Consider the following 21363-nt stretch of genomic DNA (forward strand, 5'->3'; position numbering starts at 1 on the left):
TCCCAGCAGGGCATTCCAGTAGTTCCATTCTCCATGTAAAAGCATGCTGAAATATATATATATATACACACACACATACACACATATATATTTATATATATATATATATCCCCAGTAAATAATTCTAAAGTCAAGGTATTAATCAGAATTATTTGGAAACAACATCAGAGGAAAGAATCCAGCTATACATCCGACTGGCTCCAAATCTATTAATAAAGTAAAATCTAGTATCTTCCAGAAACTTCTGTAGAAGAAACAAACATAACATAGATCTTCCCACCTTTAGGCCACTCATCTTCCAATACAGGCCAGAGTATCAAGGATCAAAAGCCTTTATAGTTTTGGCAATGCCTATTGAGCTTTCATGAGACAAACATGCACTGCTCAAACATAGTCAACCTGCATTAACCATCACCCTCTCAGGTCTCAGTAAACCAGGCTGGAGGGTAATTAAGAGCTACTGACAGTTCACCTTCTCACCCTTCAGAGTCTGATTTCCTAGGTCTGCTCTGCAAAGAAACAAAAAGCCAGTCTGGTAGCCTTGGTGATAACTCACAGGGGAAAAAATGTCCAGACTAGAAAGAAAAATTGAGGCAGGAGGGCATTCCTTGCCAGAAACATGTTACACACGCACTGGCCGCTTCGAAAAACATACTGTGCACTCAGGAAGCCCAAGGTTCCTGACTTCAGGTTGAGTGGAGGGGTGGAGACTTCCTGAATCTTAAGATTTGCTCAAGTTTCCTTTCCATTTTGTTTTTGTATCCTTCTTACAAAGAAAAACCATCATTCAAGCTCAGCTTGCTTTTGCTGCTGACCTTGTGACAGTTGGCCGGTTTCATGAGCTGGTCTCTATTAGCTGACACAGAGACAGCTCAGCTGAAGTGTTCTCAGCAGAACAAGTCACCTCTGTCTCAAATGAGCTGCCCCTTTCTTACATGTCACATGTTTTTGTTTCAGAAAAAAATAGCAGTGATGCCCATTCACTAATCTTATTCAGAGAAAAGGAATGGGTAGAAGAAAGGGAGCATGCACAGAACAAAGACAACATAATAAAACCCTCCTTAGTTATAGTTCCCCTCTCCCACTTTCCCTCACAGTAACGGAGTCAGTGAGAGGTATTTTCCACAGTAGGTCTACTTAACTTGCATTAAGGTAGACCCACAGGATGCTGTGCATCAGTACTGGCACTGCCAAGCCCAGAAAAACCTTCTGGGATCTTTGAGAGGTCTGCACAATGTTTAATTTGGATTTACATCTGGTCTGGAGGCTATAATTTGGTTATTGAATTATAGAATATCTCCAGCTGAAAGGGACCCTAAGGATCATTGAACCTAATTTCCTACTCCTCACAGGACTACCTAAAACTGAACTGTAGTCATGAGTTTTGTCCAGATGCTTCTTGAACTCTAATAGGCTTGGTGCTATTAAAAAAAGCCATTAAATTATAGTTACTTATAATTAGCGAAATTATAGCTGTTCTCTCTAGTCTCTTACTTCTCTTGTTATATTTAATGCTTCTCCTTTTCAGCAGCTCCCATCATTTTGGGTGGAAGGAGACCAGGCTGAACTTACGGAGTGAACTACCAGGACTGACAAACAAGTCATAGAATCACAGGACAGGTGAGGTTTAAAAGGACTCTGGGGAGCACCAAGTCCAACCCACACTGACAGAAAATGGGGACAAGAACAAGATAACACAAAGTCAATGGAGAGAGTAGGAGCAGGACTCCTCAGGAAAGAGGAAGACAACCTTAACAGCTGCATAGCTTCTGTAAACATAGTTTTCATGTATTGTGTATATATTAAAAGTTATCACAGCAATGCCCATACTTTACCCTTAAACTCCTCTGCTTTTACGTTTTCGTTATCTGTTAAAATGGAAATTCCGGACACTTCAGGATCTGCCAGGGGAAAGAAAAAAAAAAGACAAATCAACAGTAGACACTTGTGATTTCTTATGTGCTTCAACAGCTACAAGCAATATTTTTGAGACCTCCTTGCACTGGACAGGTTAGACATTGTCTGCTAGGGAGACCACAGGACTAAGAGCTAGACCAGGCCTGGCCTTGAACAATTCATCTTTTCTTCTCCATGCTCTGGAACCTGCAAAAAATAGTAGTATTTCTTTTTTACAATAGCATGATAATATTTACATGTGAGAAGTTCTCTATAAACAGTAGACGTTGTTTTATACCGGGGTAATGTCTCAGTCTGTTTCTAACTGGGGACACTTCTATTAATCTGCAAGTGTATTTTCCATTGCGTTCCTACTACAAGGTAGGCGTGTTTGCTGAAGAATACCACATACAGCTTCTACAGGGTAAAAAAATACGTGCAGTAATTGGCAACTACCTCAAAATCTGGTTGAAATGGGAAGGAAAACATTAGACAACATTTCTATAGTTTTAAATCAAAGAGAGAATAAAAACGCCATATGTTCTTGGATATCATATATTTGGAATACTGAAATTCCAGAGAGAACAAGTGAAATAACCACTAGTCCTACATCAACCCCCACCGAGCTATCTTTTATCCCACTGGATCTAACTATGTATCCTCTCTTAAGAGCTGCTCTCCTCTCAGGAAAGGATTCCACTGTGTTCCCTCACAATTCAGAAGTGTTCCTGCAAGGCCTAAGTTACAGCTATTACAATTACTTCACAGCAGGCTACCAAGTGCTTAACAGCAGCTAAGTACAGTTCTTTTACAGAGGTGTACTCTCCCCCCCCAAAACCATCTCAAGTTCCCTTGGGTTTTAGGGCTAGTTTTGAAGACAGCATGGACACTCCTAATGCAGTCCCTTTTCTCCATCTGCATCAGCCAACTGAACAATTGCTACAGAGGGTTTGAACAAGAACTGAGCCTCTCTCCCCATCAACAGTGTTTAGAAACATAGCTTGTTTAAAAGCATAATCTTTTGACTGACAGGTAAATAGCAAGATTAAACTAGTTTCTTTCTCGTGCACACAGACCTCCTTAAGGCATCCATCCCTAAAGAATTAATTTCTCTTTCCTGATGGGGGAAGAGTTGCACACAACCTAACAGATGGATATCCAGTCTTGATCTGAAGACACAAACAAATTAAGAATCTTTTGCTTTTTATGGTTTTGTTTTGACAGTTGACTGCTCCTGTTGAAGAGGATGCCTCACTCCTCCCTTGAGTGAGTCCATTTGGGCTTTCGGCTGTGGGTCCTCACAGCTCAGAGTTAACGTACTCTTCTCTTTGTTTGAAGGTACCATCATAGAATCTTAGAATGGTTTGGATTGGAAGGGATCTTTAAAGGTCATCCAGTCCAAGTCTCCTGCAATGTACTCCTTGATCAAGTTGCTCAGAGCCCCATCCAGCCTGGCCTTGAATGTCCCCAGAGATGGGGCACGTATCACCACTCTGGGTAACCTGTGTTAGTGTTTCACAACCCTCATTATAAAAACTTTCTTCCTTATAACAAGCCTGAACCTACCTTCTTCTAGTTTAAAACATTACCTCTTGTCTTAACACACAACAGCCCCTATCAAAAGGTTTGTCCCCATCTTGCTTACAAATCCCCTTCACTTTCGTTGGATGAACAACCCCAACTCTCTCAGACTATTTTCATGGGAGAGGTGTTCCAGCCTTGGGATCATTTTTGTGGCCTTCCTGTGGAGTCACTCCAACAGGTCCATGTCCTCCTGTGCTGGGGACCCCAGAGCTGGAGGCAGCACTGCAGGTGGGGTCTCACCAGAGCAGAGCAGAGGAGCAGAATCCCCTCCCTCCCCTGCTGCCCACACCACTCTGGATGCAACCCAGGACACGGGGGGGTTCTTGGCTCCCAGTGCACATGGCTGGGTCATGTCCAGCCTCTCACTCACCAGCGCCACCAAGTCCTTCTCAGCAGGGCTGCTCTGGATCTGTTCGTCCTCCAGCCTGGATTGACACTGGGGGTTGCCCCAACCCAGGTGCAGCATCAGCACTTGGTCTTGTTAAACCTCATAAGCTTCTCATGGTCCCATCTCTCAAGTTTGTCCAGGTTCCTCTGGATGGCCCCATCCTTCAGGTATGTCACTGCACCACTCAGCTTGCTGTCACCCACAAGTTTGCTGAGGGTGCACTCAATCCCTTTGTCTGTCACTGATGTAGATATTAAGCAGCACTGGTCCCATACAGCACACCATCAATTTTTTTCTCCAAGATCATTCCTTATTAAGTCTGGCACAACAGAGAGAATTCTCCATCCAAACTGTTCCTATGGCCCTTTCCATTTATAATTTTTTTCTAGTTGTGTTTGGGGTTTTTTTGTTTGTTTTGTTTTGTTTTTTACCCCAGCATCCTTTAAAAACACAAACTACAGTTCTATTGGTATCTATTACCTCTGTGAGTCAAGGAGCAACGGGCAGAATAGGTACTTGAGCCCCTGGTACTGTAGCAAGAGTTCAGTTACTTATTTACTCCGTGTTGCAGTGGGTTGACCTTGGATGGCTGTCGGACACCCACAGAGCTGCTCTCTCACTCCTCCTCCTCAACACGGCAGACGAGAAAATAAGATTAAAAAACTCATGGGTCACGAGAAAGACAGGGAGATTACTTAGTGGTTACCATCACAGGTAAAACAGGCTCAACTTAGGAAACTTTAACTAAATTTATTGCCAATTAAAAATAGAGTAAGTGCAGTGGTTGTGGGAATGAGGGTTGTGGTCAGTCCATAAAACCTCCTCTCTGCTGCTCCTTCCTCCACACACTTTCCCCTGCTTCAGTGTGGGCTCTCTCCATGGGTCACAGTTACTGCCAGGAGCCTGCTCCAACACAGATTCTCCATGCCGCTTTCTAGATATCTCACACCCCCTTCCCTCCTTCCAAATACCTGTCCAACATTTCTTGTTTCTAAGAGAACACAGCCGCACACTTGGCAATGCAAAGTGAATTTTTGTGTGTGCACATTACCAAAAGATCCGAATTTTTGTGCAACTATCCTGACATTAATATGTTTTAATTTTATTGTCCACTTTATGTTATCTCAAAATAATTATGTGGCAGAAGTTTATAATATGAAAATAAATAAGACAAGAAGAAGATAATTCTAGCAATGCCATTTACATACCCTTAGAATACTGAAATAGCAAAAAAAATATTTGCATTACAAATAACGCTTGGAATTTTTTTCCACCCCCCTAAGAAAGGAAATTTTCCTGCTGAACTTTGAAGTTAGAAATAAAAAAAACCCTAAATGAGCCCCCTCATGGCCTGTTGAAACCAGGAGGGAATCATTTCTCCAGCCCTTCGAAAGCAACCATTCCTTCTGCATGTCCACACACAGCCCAGCTCCTTGGTATTGTCCAGGCTTGGTCTAGAGTAAAGCCTGAAGTCATTAAGTAATTTTCTTTTAAATCTATTAGGTCCTATTTAGATTTATGGAAAGAAAATTAGCTTTTGACTTTTACCCAAACCATGTTTCTAGAACAACACCCCTGCTTTCCCCTCCCTCCCTTCCTCCCTCCCATATCCTATATACTAATGCATAAAAATCATGTTTATGTATTGAAATAACACCTTCCTTCATGTGATCATGATGGGGAGGAACATTTTGTTCCGAGACTCTGACAGCAGCTAGTACTTGCTGACGCTTAGGTAGGAAGCCTTTCTAGGACTCCAAAGTGTGGATAAAGCCATTTATAAATTATTGGTACATCAACCCTCTGTCTGGACACAAAACAGCTAAAATACATGCAATTCACCACTGTACTACCTTCACTGTTTCATGGACCTGGAAATTTCTCTCCTCCTCTTTAATACAGATGTCATACAGCTCACTGTCACCATCTACATATTCATAAGCTAGAAGCCACCACAGGAAAACATGTTTTATGACTTCTGGGGCTGGACCATGGTGGTTACTTTTCACTATGGAAGTCAATACAAAATTACTTTGCATGCTTTATATTGGGAACTTGCAATTGCACAAAGTCTCCATATTTCCTGTTACATGAGGGGATTTATAGAATACATAAAGATTCTATTATGCAATGCAGTAAGTATAAAACATGTCAAAACAAAGAAACAAGTTCCACATACACAGAGTCCTCCTCCTCACACACACAAACTTAAGGTGGTGCAGAGACAGCTGACCAAATTAAAACCATTATAATCAAGCAGAAAGACAGGAGAGGTCCTTAAGCCTAGAGCACCTCTTCCTTTAGTTGCCCTTCCAGAAATACCTCTGCCAATTATTTGAAATCCAAGACTTCAGCTTCGGAGTTTAATTCACCATATAGGGAGCAGTAGTGAAAAGATGACATATTACTGTACCAGGAAACCTTTTATTCAGCAAATGCTTTCATACAGACCAGAAAACAAACAAACAAAAAAGCTACTCTTATGTTTAACTAACTCTATTTGTTTGGAAATAAACTCCAAAAATACACACTTTCCATTTGATAAACGCTCACACAGCTGTAAACTGAAACTACTAGCTGGAAGAACCATAAAGGAAAAGCGTATTAGTCAAATCAAATCAAAGGAAACAGTGTGCCTGGAGGAAATTACATGAGAACAGAATCAAAACAAAGTTTAAGTACAAGAGAAAAAGCAGTCTGTATTTCTTTTGCCAAGTTCTAAATAGCAGGTGGTCTACAGCAAAGCTTAACAAAGGGCTTCCGACGACACTGTAAGTTTAGGAAGTCTGACGTCCCAAGAATAAAGCAACAACGAAGCCAGTTCTCTTACTGAAATCTCTGAAAGAGAATAGGAAACCAGACATCTGTTTGGTGTTAGCATCTTTCAGACATGTGACCACCCCAGGATAAAGCCTCAGTGACATGACTAGATGCTGATGCAGAACTTCTCATCCATGGAACTACCTACCATGAGGCACTCCAACAATACCTTGCGTTTTGTCACTGTCACATCTGTTTTGGCTCACTTGTTGCCATACTTCTTCCTAAGAAAAGCAGTCCATAAATGGAGATGGGGGAGGAGAAGTTACCTACCTTTGGACATGATTAGTTGTGAATCACCTAAAGCAGGCTGGACTGTATTCACTCTGACAGTTATTGACAGGCAGCCAGGGCTCAGTCCCACCACCCTTCCCAGCCACGCTCCTGTCAGGAGTCAGTTTTCCATCAGCAGCCTTCACCTTCCATCAGTGCCTGTTGGTGAATGCCAACCTCCAGCAAGCATGCTGGAGAGACTGGGACAGTCTCTCATGAGTCTCTCACAGCCTCTGCAGGAGGCTCCTTCAGAGCCCTTATCTCTGAAACTGGCTATTTAGGCACCAAAACAGCCTGGAGTAAACCCAGCCTCACTGTGTGAAGTCAATCACACGTCAGTGTGGTCAGTCATATCCTGGGCCGCATCCAAAGCAGTGTGGGCAGCAGGACAAGGGAGGGGATTCTGCCCCTCTAATCTACTTTGATGAGACCCCACCTGCAGTGCTGCCTCCAGCTCTGGGGTCCCCAGCACAGGAAGGACATGGACCTGTTGGAGCGAGTTCAGAGGAGGCCATGAGGATGATCAGAGGGTAAGAACACTTCTGCTGTGAAGACAGGCTGAGAGAGTCGGGGTTGTTCATCCTGGAGAAGAGACTTGTTGTGGCCTTTCTGTACCTAAAGGAGCTACAAGAGACCTGGAGAAGGACTTTTTCCATGTAGTGACAGGACAAAGGGGAACATCTCTAAATGGAGAGAGGGCAGGTGCAGATCAGATATCAGGAATAAATTCTTTAGTATGAGAGTGGTGAGACACTGGTACAGATTGCCCAGAGAAGCTGTGGATGCCCCATCCCTGGAAGTGTTCAAGGCCAGGCTGGATAGAGCTTTAAGCAAAGTGTCCCTGCCCATGGCAGGGGGCTTGGAACAAGACAATCTTTAAGGTCCCTCCAACCCAAACCATTCTGTGACTCTGTGATTAAGTAAACATAAACGTGGCATTAAGACCTCAAATTTTGGACATGAGCTATAAGAAGTTATCCCACATCATAAGGGGAAAAAACAGGCAAAAGAAAACTCAATTACAGTCTTTCAGTTATCTTAAGTTACAACATTTCTTGAATCTTAAAGAATAATAATAGAACAGGATTTACTTTTGGCAGTTTATCCAATTCACAAAAAACAACCTTGCATATCTTCAGCCACAGAAGGCAAATAAATGAGTAGTCTGAACGCAGGGTCTGCAGGGTGGGAATAATAAGCCCATCTAAACTCAGATGTGTGGAGTGAGTTTGTCTCTTAATAGGTGTGGTGAGGCTGCATAAAGTATTGCAGCCTAAGAGAGAAGGCACATTTTCTGGCTGGACAGCTAATGGGGTCTAAAACACAGAAGGAACTTGAACAGCTTCTCAGCCATCACTTATGTGCTAACTGTCAGCAGCACTTCAGTCAGGTTTTGGAAACTGCTAGATGAAACACAGCAAGTTTTAGTCGTTCAGACTCCAGAGCTGCTGCAGCTCCCTGAGACCTGGTGATAAAACACAGAGCTTTTGAGAGGAGTTTAACATGTGGTGCAATACACGGCAAGATCTTCAACGCTCTTACTGGCTAACTAGGGCATAGACCTTGCAGATGTTTTTACTCAAGGAAGAAGAGGAGGGACCCTACACTATGTACACATGTGCTATTCCTACATCAGTGGCAAATGAGAAATGTTTTTCCAGCAGCTTGAAGACATTGCTTTTCACAAAGAAGTTTTTAGTCCTTACAACTATAAGGAAAACTGTTCCTTGATAAAAGTAGATGGAGTGCTGGTTTCCTGGCGCTACAAAGAAGCTGTGATGTATCACACTAGTAGTGATTCAAGCACTAGAAAAAAAAATAGGGCTAGTTATTGTCGCTCCTTAGACTGCACTAGAAATGTCTTAGTCTTGACTCTTGGGAATGACAAAAATACAGGAGAAGCTTTTAGATAATCAGTAAACTCAAAACACAGGGGGACACAAGAAATAAAAGCTCACTGTCAGAGTATCACAGTTAAACTTCTATGTTGTAAGCAGTGCCTTTTCCATAAGGACAGTTATTAGTAACCCCATGAAAAGCCCTGTCATGCACCACAATTTGTATGCATAGATACCTGACAGCTTTCCCTCCCCTCATTTTATACAAGCCCTCTCCCAACTCCTGACAGATTTTTTTATTCATGGAGAAATGGACTAGGTTTCTGGAGAAGGGAAGAGCAGGGGCAGTGGGAAGCAAACAATTAAATCCAATATTTGGGTTGGGTCCTCTTTTGGAAGATCAGCTATTACAAAATTAAAATCCCATCTCTATAGCTGAGTATCTGACACATACAGAACTAACCCTCCCCCCATCACAAGCAAAACTAAAAAAAATTCCCCCAAACCTAACAGCATTTTCCCTACTTCCAGCCCAGGCTCAGAACCATGCAGAACTGAATCACAGAATGGTTGGGCCTGGAAGGGACTTCTAGGGATCATCTAGTCCAACCCCCTTTCTAATGCAGAGTTACCAAGAGCAGGTTGCACAGGTTTGGAATATCTCCAGTGAGAAAGACCCCACACCTTCTCTGGGTGATCTGTTCCAGTGTCCATCACTGCACAGGAGAGAAGTTCTTCCTCATGTTCAGGTGGAACTTCCTGGGCATCAGTTCCTGCTTGTTGCCTCTTGTCCCATTGCTCAGCACCACTGAGCAGAGCCTGGGCCATGCCCTGACACCCCCCTGCAGATACTGATAGACACTGATGAGGTCCCCTCTGTTGGCTCTTTTCCAGGCTGAACAGGCCCAGCTTCCTCAGCTTTTCCTTGTCAGAGAGATGCTCCAGTCCCCTCATCATCTTGGTGGCCTCCTCTGGACCCGCTCCGTGAGCTCCATGTCTCTCTTGTGCTGAGGAGCTCAGAACTGGACACAACATTCCAGATGTGCCTCACCAGGGATGAGTAGAGGGGCAGGATCACCTCCCTGACCTGTTGGCAATGCCCTTCCTAATGCACCCCAGGATCCCATTGGCCTTCTTGGCAACAAGGGCACTGCTGATATCAAGGCCAGAATTCAGGTGGTAGGTTGGTTAGATATACAAAACACACATTAGATGTCTTGCTGGGAAGTCAGCACATACTCTCTTCACATTTTGGGTTTTTTTTTTTAATAAAAGATCTCAATTAAGAGCAAGAGCAGTGAAATTAAAAAAAAAATAAAAATCCATAGACACTTAAGTAAGGTAAAACAGCCAAGTTTTAAGATATTCTGCCTGCAGGACTTCTCTTGCAACAAAGTAAGGTGTCACCCTAAAACGTACTTTATGATCATTCCTCCCCTGACAAGCAAGTTGTTTCAGAGGAGGAAAAAAAAAAAAAAAGAAAACAACAACAACCCAACCCCAAACAATCAAGACTTAAGCTAAAGTGACAGTTTAATGGCCAAGCTGCTCAAGTTCAAATACCTTTTCTCTACTGCAACATGATGCAGCAAATAATTTTTCCTGTTTTCTGGTGATTAGTCCCATCCTAAAACTGAAGGTGTTTAAGTTACTAACATATCTATACTGGACATACTATTTTAAATAGTATGCCTGGAAATACAGTTAACTCAGGAAACATGTTCTGTACATACAAGAACTAGCCATCCCCCTCCTACTTCTCTGTTCACAGAGCTTTCAAAAGCTTTGAATAAACTTTAAATATGTTTAAATGCTTAGAGACATAATTTCTTTCTTTTCCCACAAAAATCAGTGCATTCTTCCAACAGCTGTTTGTTAGAAAACCACTGTACTCTTTGACAACTGGGCAAAGCCTTTGTATCACTGTTTTCCCTCCCGTCTCTCCCTTAAAAAAGTTGAACACAACTGGGAAACCAGTAGTAGCTACGTGTGGATTTACTGATTACATATCCAGAGTTTCAGAGCTTAATTTAAAAAGTACCATTTTACTCAGATGTAGTATAAACCCAAAAACAATCCTTCATGCTCGTGTTACAGAAAGTAGGTTTTTAAGCAGTTTCAGTAGCTTTGTCCCTGTAATGGAAATCACATGACAAGCAGAACACAGAACTGCATTCTCACCCAGCCAGGAGTTATCAAAACAGGGTAGAGAAGCTTTTCCAGAAAGCGACTAAGAGCAGGATTTCTACCTGTATTAAAAGCTGGTTTTGGATGATCGGAGGAGCTCTCGTTCTCACAGGGAAAAGAAGTTCCTGTGTTAAAGGCCTTGAACAGAGATCGGGCCAGCAAAAAGGTTTTCATTTATAAAGAAATAACCAAAGAATGAATTAATCCTCTGCTTTTTTGGGGCACTGTTCAGTGCAATCTGGAAAACCAACACAGCAGTCATGGTGCCTTTATCCTTAACTTTCAAGTTAAGCAAAAAAATACCCTGGAACTAAAAGTAATAAGAGACTGAAGCTTTCAGAGCCTATTATCTAAAGTTATCAGTAGGATAACTTTAAAATCACGTTAATGATTCAATTCGGAGCAAAGCCCCAAGGACAGTTGACCCTGACAAAAACTGAAGCGCTTGTAGAGGAGAAACTGGGAAAAAAAAAAAAAAAAAAAAACACGGCAGGAAAAAAGAAAGGAAGAGATTATTTAGGTCAGCCTTTCTGAAGAAAATGAACGCTAAAGTACAAGAATTTCAGATAAACTGAACAGTCTCCTAAAGTGCTTCCAGTAGTCCCCAACACTGAAAGATTACCGCATGAGTAGGGGAAAAAATTACTGTTAAATGTTTTATAAATAATAATCAAAATGTAAAATTCAATTCCCTCCAAAGTTTATTTTCTCTCCTTTTTCTCTGCTCACATAGAAGAGAGGAAGGGTTTGAATGCACAGCTTGAAAATGTTCAATGTAGCACAGAGTTTATTCCAACAGAGAGATTGCAGAAAACATGTTATTAACCAAATAAATATTTATAGCTCGCACTTTTACAAGACTGAAAACTTCACTACTTCTCTTGTCTCCATAGCAATTCAGAGGGAGCTTCTGCAAACGGGGGATGGGGGTTTAAACTAGTCAGGCTCTCACAAGAAAAGCCTATTTTCCAGCCATCTCCCAGTCCTGCTCAGCACTGGTTTCCACAGCAACTCATCTGTGGCTCAAAGGCAGCTCGTAAATGCAGTGCGAGCCTAAAGCTGCTTCAGCTGTTGCTTATTTTAAGATGCATCGGGACGCTGAGGACAAGCGTCTAGTGCCGTCATGTTTCAAAAGACCACGAGAATGGTCTATGGGGGTAGAAGCCCCTTGCCACTGCTGTCCCGCCCACCTCGTATCACACTACAGAGCTGAACAAATTTCCCTTGGCATTTCTAGGGGTAACGATTCAGCAGAACACTTGCCTGTGCAAATACCCAGAAATATTGCAGAATGGTTATTAAGCTGACAAAACAAAGCTAGATACTTAGTGCAAACCAGCGTGTTCCTCTGAAGTCAATGGTACCACGACTGATTTACATCAACTGTAAAATCAGCTCTGAAACACAAGAGAGTTGGGAAACTAGAAGGAAACAAACAACATCCCACCACTCCCCAAATGAACACAACCATTCTGGCCCACAGTTCGAGATAAAGATCTCTGAAATCTACAGCCCTTAAGTGACTTCTGCTGCAATTGCCAAGTGATTTGGAAAAGATAAACAGTTTCATGAAGTCGCCTGATTTATAAACCTACAAGTACACCCATTACTTATCTTAAAAAGTCTGAAATTAGATTTAGTTTACTTTCCAATTTTATGAATCAACATTAGTTACAATTCCAGTAAACACCATATGAAACTGGAGTTCCTGCTCATTCAGAACCAGTGAAGTCAGACAAGCTGCCTTACCAGAGGAGCATGTTCCCAGATGTTAGGAAGAACATCTGAATGCTACAATTTTAAATTTGTTGTAAATAAATACATCAGTAAAGTGAAGAGATGTCTCATCCTACAGTTATTCTTTTTCATTTAAGTTGGAACCAAATTTCCTGTGCCTCACAGAATGGTTTGGGTTGGAAGTGACCTTAAAGATTATCTACATCCAACCCCTCTGCCATTCTCAGTCCCTTCTCGAGTTCGTAGAAGTTTTTCCCTAGTGGATCTTCTCAACACCTTTTAGATTAATCTCAGATTTCTACAAAGCACTTTCACAGCAGAGCAGGAATATGTACAAGTACATACTAAAGTCCGGCCTCTCAAGGTATAGGACTATATATATATCTATATCTATCACTAATCAGAATTGTTGCAAACACATCCTAAGTAGCAGGCAGGAGAGCTACTTGGACCAACTATAGCTAAAGCCCTCTGAAGCAAATATTGACCTAAAATATACTTTTATATACAATGGATACGTGAGTAACTCCTTGTGGTGAGTTTTTAAAAAGGGCTTGACACAGGCTTTCTCTCATTCAAATTTTGCTGACTTTGGGACACACTACCATGACCTCATTCTAGCTAGCATGCCAATTAAAAGAAACCCCAAAAACCTCAGAGTCCTTCCAAAAACAGTAGGATGCTCTTTAAATACAAATACTCAGCAAGAGCCTTGTGCAATGCTTTGTGAATTTGGGATTTCTGAGAAGATGTTTCCAGTAACTGGGGGTAGGGGTGGTGGTTTCACTTGAGTAAATGCCACTCGAACCTTGTATTTCAGGACAGTATCCTATTAAGTGACAGACAGCACTGAACTAGTTTTTCCCTCCAGACTACAGACCAGATTCTTTGCTAACATGAGCAGGGAACATGATGACCACTTAGTTCATCCCATTTCCATTCACACATGATCTTTTACACTGCCAAGGTTGCTCAACAGTGTCTTCCTGCCAGAAGAAACTAACAATCATGTTTGATGACTAGTACTTTCAATCAACATTGTAGTTTACAGTATGAATATGCATCTTTAACATTAATTCTACAGGCCTTTAATAGATAATTTAGTTCTTTAATACCAAATTTTATAGAATCATCTTCTGGCCCATGTGAACAAGACTGAAGCCACTCCTTTAATTCCATTAAGGCTGATAAGTACCAAGAGGAGCTAGAATAAACAGAAGATGTTTTTCACGCTTAAAGGAGGAGGCTGATTAGAAGAAATCCTGCGGAAGGTAACAGCTAGGAACAATAGGTCACAGTATAAGAGGTGCCAAGTTTTCCTTAACGGGGATGAAGAGAGTTAAAAAAACAAAACAAACCAAAACCACTACAGTCTTCATCACATTAAAAGCTATACAAGCAAAACAACATCTGGGTATTCAGATTAGAAAACATTAGAACAACACTGGAAAGTTACACAGGAAACAGGAATAAACAAACTCGGTGCCTCCATTTTTAAATCAAGCATAAATTTTAACTTGGTGATCATCATAGCTTTTCAACAGGAGAGATGTGTTAGGAGTCACATCCTCAAGAGTATTTCCCTGATGAAACACTGGTGCTTTACGTCAGAAGAAGAGAAAGCTCAGTACATGAGCCAATATTCACAATTCAGTGGTTTGCTGCTTCCTGTAATGGGATTTGATGGTCTTGTCTGCAGGTACTTACACTAAGACAGTACCAGCTCTTTCACTGTCACAAAAACAAAACAAAAAAAGATGTTAGCAATCCTGTGATGCTGTAAAAACACAACAAAAAAAAATTTTGAAGCCATTATTTTATTTTTTTAGAAAAAAACATGTGTAATTAAGGATTCAGCCCCCTGGGTCCTCCAGCACAACTTAAGTGCTTGAAAGTCTAGTGGTAAAAATGGATGCCTGCATTACTCTACAGCACACATATCATCAAAACCCATGTGTTACATTACTAGAATACTTGTGAGAGTCAATAGAACAACACATTTCTAGAATACTTGTGAGAGTCAATAGAACAACACATTTCATGAAGCCGTGCCTGCCAGCAAGGCATCTCTTGCTGCTTTAAACTACTGTTTTACCATCTGCTTTGCCTACTTTTGTCCATATTCCCTTTATAACCAACTGCTCATGGGATACTAGAGATGTTCTAGAAACCTGCGTAACACTATTATTGCTTAAACTGAAATTTCCTTTAGAAATCACAGAATTACAGAAAAATTTATGTTGGAAAAGACCTCCAAGATCATCAAGCCCAACCTTTGACTGATCACCATCTTGTCAACTAGACCAGAGCACTCAGTGCCACATCCAGTCATTTCTTGAACACCTCTAGGAATGATGATTTCATCACCTTCCTGGGAAGCCCATAGCAATGCTTGACCAACCCTTCTATGAAGAATTTCTTCCCAATGTCCAACCTGAACCTCCCCAGCACAGCTTGATGCCACGTTCTTTCATTAATTGTCTGGGAGAAGAATCTGACTTCACCTCACTACACCCTCCTTTCATGTAGTTGTAGAAAGTGAAAAGGTCCCTTCTGAGCCTCCTTTGCTCCAGGCTGAGCCCCCCCAGCTCCCTCAGCTGCTCAGACTTGTGCTCCAGACCCTTCCCCAGCTCTGTTACTCTTCTCTGGACACACTCCAGCCCCTCAGTGTCCTTCCTCAATTGAGTGCCCCAGAACCAGACACAGCATTGGAGGTGTGGCCTCATTAGTGCCGAGTACAGGGGGACCATCACTGCCCTGGTCCAGATTGTCTGATTGTAATAAGACTAAATAATACCACTTTGACTGAAGAATGGTCCAAGGACTATGCTGGCAAAGAGATTATACTGGCAAATGCACATCAGCATAAACACTGTGATCACAAGGAACCCAAACACAAAATAAAGTCTTTGGAGTTGAGCTCTAAACTCACAGAAGAAATTTACTTTATCAAGAATCACAAAATATGCTGAGTTGGAAGGGACCCACAGTGATCATCAAGTCCAACTCCTAGAGAATCTGGGCACATCTACATATTTATTCCCAGTGCTGTTGCAGGGCTGAGCTTCTTGCAATGAGCCTGGATGGTACAGAACATCAGCAGAGCTACAAGTGGCTAAGAAATCAAGAAAGGGAACAATATGGCTTTTTGAATAATACATTGCTACCAGCATTTCTCTTCTTGAAGAGGAACTCATCAGTCAAAGCGCGACAGTTCTGCTGAAAGCAACTCTGGAAAATAAGCCCATAAGATTTTATGGTTTATGAGTGTCAGGTGTTGTTTTAGGGTAGAAAAGGAATAGGCTCCTTACAGGACAAAATTATTACTCTTACTGAGGAAAGATTATCCACTTCAGAGCTTACAGCTATATAATGCAACTCTTCACAGTCAAGTCTACACATATCTTCTACTTAACAAGACTAATTTCATAACAAAGCCTCTTGCCCTGTTTAGGCATAGAAGCTTCCTTGGAAAAAGGCAGCCAAGGATTTGGACACAACTAAAAAGCAGACAGTAACTCTGTGTGGACTGTTACAGGCTTGGGGACTCAGACAGAAATACAATTGGAACACAAATGAAATAAGAAGCAGAGTATGCAGTGACAGTGGATCAGCTGAGCTGAAAAAAAAATTTAGTTAAGTTTCTCTACATCTCCTGTCGACAAACAGCTTCCCCAGATGACTTCTGCCCCCTAAAATAGCACTAGCTGATGTCCAGGATATAGGTCTTATTCAGAAAAGGAAAAAAAAAATAAAGCAACTGACTTACAAATGGAATTATGTGAAGGCCTCTTAGACTGTCTAGCAAGTAACAAAACCATACATCACACAGCCCAAAGGGCTGCTTCTTGATATCTAAGCATAATTCCACTATGGATATATCTGCTCACTTTTCTCTATCTCCTCTCCCAGGTGCCAACTTTGATGTTACCAGTGGCTTTGGAGTATCTAAATGCATTTGCTACTAGTCACTCCAATACTACAACAGCATTGTCTTAAAAATCTTACACCTGTCTGCCCCAACCCTCCCTCTCTTAGTACGTTCTCAGATGTTGTTTTGCCCTATTCCAATACTGAAATATTGACTCTCCTTCCAGGAGCCTCTCAAATGATTATGACCTCTGTGTGATTTGCTGACTCACATTACACCAGGGAGGACCATTATGCTGCTGAACAGAAGGCAACAGCAGCATTCATTGCAAGATACAAAGAATACTCAAATACTGACTAAAAATAAAGCATATATCATTTGCATAAAAATATTTACTGACATTTAAATGGAAAGCTACTAAGGCTTCTTGGAGGATAAAGACCTTCTCTGCACAAACTCTTCCAACATCTAACCATTGCTATTAATGAATTTTTATTTGGGCTTTATGTGGACACTAGAGGAAAAAGAAGGAAAAAAAAAAGAAGAAAAAGGAAAAACACAAGACATCTTCCCCACTTTCCACAGGGGACCCTGTGATACATATTTGTTCTTTAAAAAAAAAAAAAGGTAGGAGGTGTGGACAGATACAAAGAAAAACCCAACAAACCAATAACACACAATAAAAGAACTCAAACCAGCAACATTTATCACAATTTTTGGTTTCTGAACAGCACTAGGCAGATACCAGTGATGTATCCCTTTGATATTCTAATACTTCAGTTTTAGAGATAATCCTCCTCTATTTAATCAGTCCAACAGTTAGGTGTTGGACATCTGAAACAAACCGGAGTTGTTTATGTGCAGTATAATTTCCTGATCACTTATAATCTTCTAAGTTTCAAGCAATTAAATATATGTATTTACGTGTTAGAAGTTACTAATATTTATACCTTTTCCCAAATTTTGCCATATAACATCTTAATAGGCAAGAGGTCACATTACAATTCAGCAGCAGCATTTGAAGAGTCCTCAGGCATATCACAGTTATTAAAAAAGCATATATTTCTATTTAGAATTAACATGGGTAAGTTAAGAGTTAATTAATGCACACCCCTTTCCTATAGCATGGGTCAGCTAAGGGCTTTATTTTCTGCAATACCTGACTCACCCCAAGCTCAATACCACAACACCAGTCCATCAGACCCAGCAAACCCCTGTGACAAGAAAACAGTGGCTCAGAGTGCCCCAGCCAAGGCATTACAGTGCCTCAATCCAGAATCATGGAATGGTTTGGGTTGGAAGGGACCTTAAAGTCCATTCAGTTCCAACACCCTGCCTTGGGCAGAGACACCTTCCACTAGACCAGGATGCTCAAAGTCCCATCCAACCTGGCCTTCAATGTTTCCAGGGCTGGGGTATCCACAGACTTTCTGGGCAACCTGTGCCAGTGCCTCACCACCCTCACACGAAAGAACTGCAGGGGCTCCGGGCCAAGAGCACTCCAGGGTCCTGGGACACAAAAGCCATTGCTTCTCATCCCCATCCACCTTTCCCTCTCAGATTTTTCTCTATTTAGGTGGAGAAGCAGACTTCCCAAATACAGAAATATAGCCCTCTGTTATTAAATACCTGGGATATCCAAATCCCAGTTTTGGGAAGTGGTCAGCAACACCAGTTTGAACAGTGTCAAAGCTGCATCAAAGCCCTGTCATGCTCCCTGAAATTCCAATCAATCTGGCACAAGGGTACATGAAACAAGAGCCACAAAACAAAAAGCCAAGAGTTCAAGAGAGAATTTCTCATCTTTGTGGCTGACCTACTCAAGGACTGGAGTAGGGGTAGAAAATCAGTTTAGGTGGCACAATAGTTAACGTGCGAAGAACCAATATTTACTTTTAAGACCATTTTATGGAAACAGTAAGGGTACTAGAGCTCAAAAGGTGCACAACATGCACCTAAACACATCTATGCATCCTACAGATATCATTCCAGATGATACATTTTATTAACTTTGTCATTATAGCTACTAGGTGGCTTTGGTTATGAGCCAGGCCCTCCAGAGATAAGTACTGTCTATACATTCTAATGGCAAACTGCTGTCTAACTCACATAATATGCATTCAAATGCTGCTTTTCTGCATATCATTTCATCTTATGTTTACAAGTATGCCAAGCACAAACACTTCTCCAACTCTAAGCCAGATCTAGCCAACATACACAAGTTCTTAGCATAGCACCCCCCAGACTGTCTCTCAGTTTGTACTGGGCACTTTCTGCAAGCTGAGATACAACACAATCATTTTGGTTTCTTTATTGTATTCATTTGAGCAAAAGTCACTTATCAGGAATGTTCCATCATTACCTCCAACTACTATGCTAGCAGTTTGTGAACAACAAATGTAGCCCACATTGTTAACATTATCTGGTATCAAAACAACCCTGTAATACATAATTTTTCCATCCAGACAATAATATGTTTTGTTTCCCTTTGAGTCTGATCCAGTGGTTTGGACAGGGTCAAAAACATGTTCAACACTTAAGAAGTTAATCCACCCAAGAGCTATGTAAATATATTCATTGAAACTTCATACCTGTAGGGTCTGTTCTTTCCAGCTCAAATCTGACCATTTCTTACCTCTTTAAACAGCCAAAATCAAGTTGTAGCTATTTCAATTCAAGTTTAATCTTCCCATCTCTTACTAAAGCTGCGAAGTTTTGAACTGGTATAAAGCAAGCATTCAGAAAGGTTTACTACCAATTTTTTCTATCACGTTTTCACCTGCAAATAATCTTTGAGTAAAACTGGATGCCTGGTTTAATTCCTATTAACAGCCTTAGTTCCTATTAACAGACTTTAATTCCTATTTACAGACTTACTAGTGGTTCAACAACTACCACTGTTAGATTATTTGCTGTTGTTCAGAAATGGCCATTTTCTCTTTTTCCTTCTCCGAAAGCTCCTTCACCTCCCAGCGTGTGTTAGAAACCGACAAGTGAACAGGACCAGATGTTCAGCTGCCAAGCTCGCCTTCTGCCTGCTTTAAGAAATTTTATGTAAGCACTTGAATGCTTGATGATATATTGTGAGCACAGAGGTGACATAACTCACTGGAGTCCTCCAGACAAAAAAGTGACTTTAGAAATACAGGTGAACACAATCTGCTGTCTCATTCTTTGAAATACATATTCATTTCCCTAAAAAACCTCAGTATTTAGATGAAAGAAACAAAGCATTTGTCTTGATTACAAGACATCATAATATTTGCTTTAAGCTTCCTGAGGTGGAATTACAGCACAGTCACTTACAGTGCTTTGAGGAAGACACAACAGGCTTTTCTGCAAAAATGTTTTGCAAAAACTGATTTTTTACGAAGTACTGGGAATGATAGAAGACATGCCAGAAAATGAAACTGCAACAAAGTTAGCTTAAAAAAACTGGAGGTAGGAGTGTGTGAACTAACATGACTAGAATTCATTACTTGAAAACAAGTTGCCCTTCACCTTCCACATAAGGTTTCCCTCAGTTTCCATTGAAGTGCTCACCCCACGGTACTGAACTAGAATTGAACTAGCCACTGAACTAGAAAGTAAGAACTTGTAAACCATCTCTTCTCCCATACGTATGTAACAAAGTTTTCATGGTGGAGAGAAAAACACCAACCAGCCACAGAAGAAAACCCGGCAATGAGACAGCTCATTGTATACATCCACAGATACACTGTTTTATGCCTTTTTTTTTTTTTTTTGCTTGATATCGTTGTATAACTTCAAGGGAACCTTAATTTAGCCATTCCATATGGCCCTGGCAAACAGTCTGCAAGGGCAAATACAAATGTCTAACTTGTGCTTCAATTGCTTTAATATAGAAGATATTTATATTGTGATGTGGATGTTTCTGGCTGTGTCCACATTTCTTAGTAACTTTCCTTTACATAAGCATTTGCACTGGAGTCACCTCTAGCATTGCAAAGGGAAAGTAAGACACTAAGCCTTACTTTTAGAAAAAGTGTTCCTAAAAGGGATTGCCAGGTGCAGGAAGCCAGTATAGACTGTGTAAACAGAACTGGTCCAACAGAAAGATGACATTTTGAGTGTTGATGGACTTTAACTAGATCATACCAGATGTAAACTTTTATTACTAAAAAGTTGTTCCTGACCCTCCAAAACCATCATCAACCCAAATTCACTCCCCCTCAAACAAGGGAAGCTTGCTTACTGCAGAAGGTTCACATGCATGTCACTATCTCCAGTGAAGAACTATCACTATTATTTACTTGGGAATTTATGAAGAAACTGAATTTTCTTGATATCAGAAGATATTAAGAATTGTACAAGAAGATTCTCCCACACTTTACAAGAAGACTCCTCTCCAGCAACCAGCAGCACCTGGGGCAGCCTTTGAAGAAGGGTGAACACCTCTAACTTTTTTAGCTCACTTCTTTAAAAACAGGTCTGCGCACACCCCAAATAACATTTGGGGTTAGTCAGTGGGTGCGGACAAGTTTGGTAGCTCTAGGTCATGAAAGGTGAACCCAGGTATTTTGTTAAATCAGTCAGCTGAACAGAAAATGTGATGTCAAAGCTCAATTACTTCTGCTTTCTTACCTAATCATTTGCACTGGCATTGGCCAGTTTCTGCAGCAGAACCTGGCAGCTACCAAAACAGGCTGCAGTAGGAATTATAGGTATAATACAGGAAATAATCACAAAAACATTATTGTGTAATTCAGTTAAATGACCAATAGGAAGACCTCATCCAGGCTCAATCA

The 21363-nt window shown here is 41.1% G+C and overlaps 1 protein-coding gene across 1 annotated transcript in view; it reads right to left on the reverse strand.

The window, feature by feature from the left end:
* The window catches only part of JAM2 (junctional adhesion molecule 2), a 40934-nt gene that overhangs the window by 15553 nt on the left and 4018 nt on the right, over positions 1 to 21363 (reverse strand). The window contains exon 2 of the mRNA XM_027648672.1: positions 1836 to 1901. Coding sequence (XP_027504473.1) covers positions 1836 to 1901 — 66 coding nt within the window. The remainder of the gene's footprint in view (positions 1 to 1835; positions 1902 to 21363) is intronic.

Source organism: Corapipo altera, unplaced genomic scaffold (genome assembly GCF_003945725.1).
Source record: "Corapipo altera isolate COAL_440 unplaced genomic scaffold, ASM394572v1 58, whole genome shotgun sequence".
NCBI classification, from domain to species: domain Eukaryota; kingdom Metazoa; phylum Chordata; class Aves; order Passeriformes; family Pipridae; genus Corapipo; species Corapipo altera.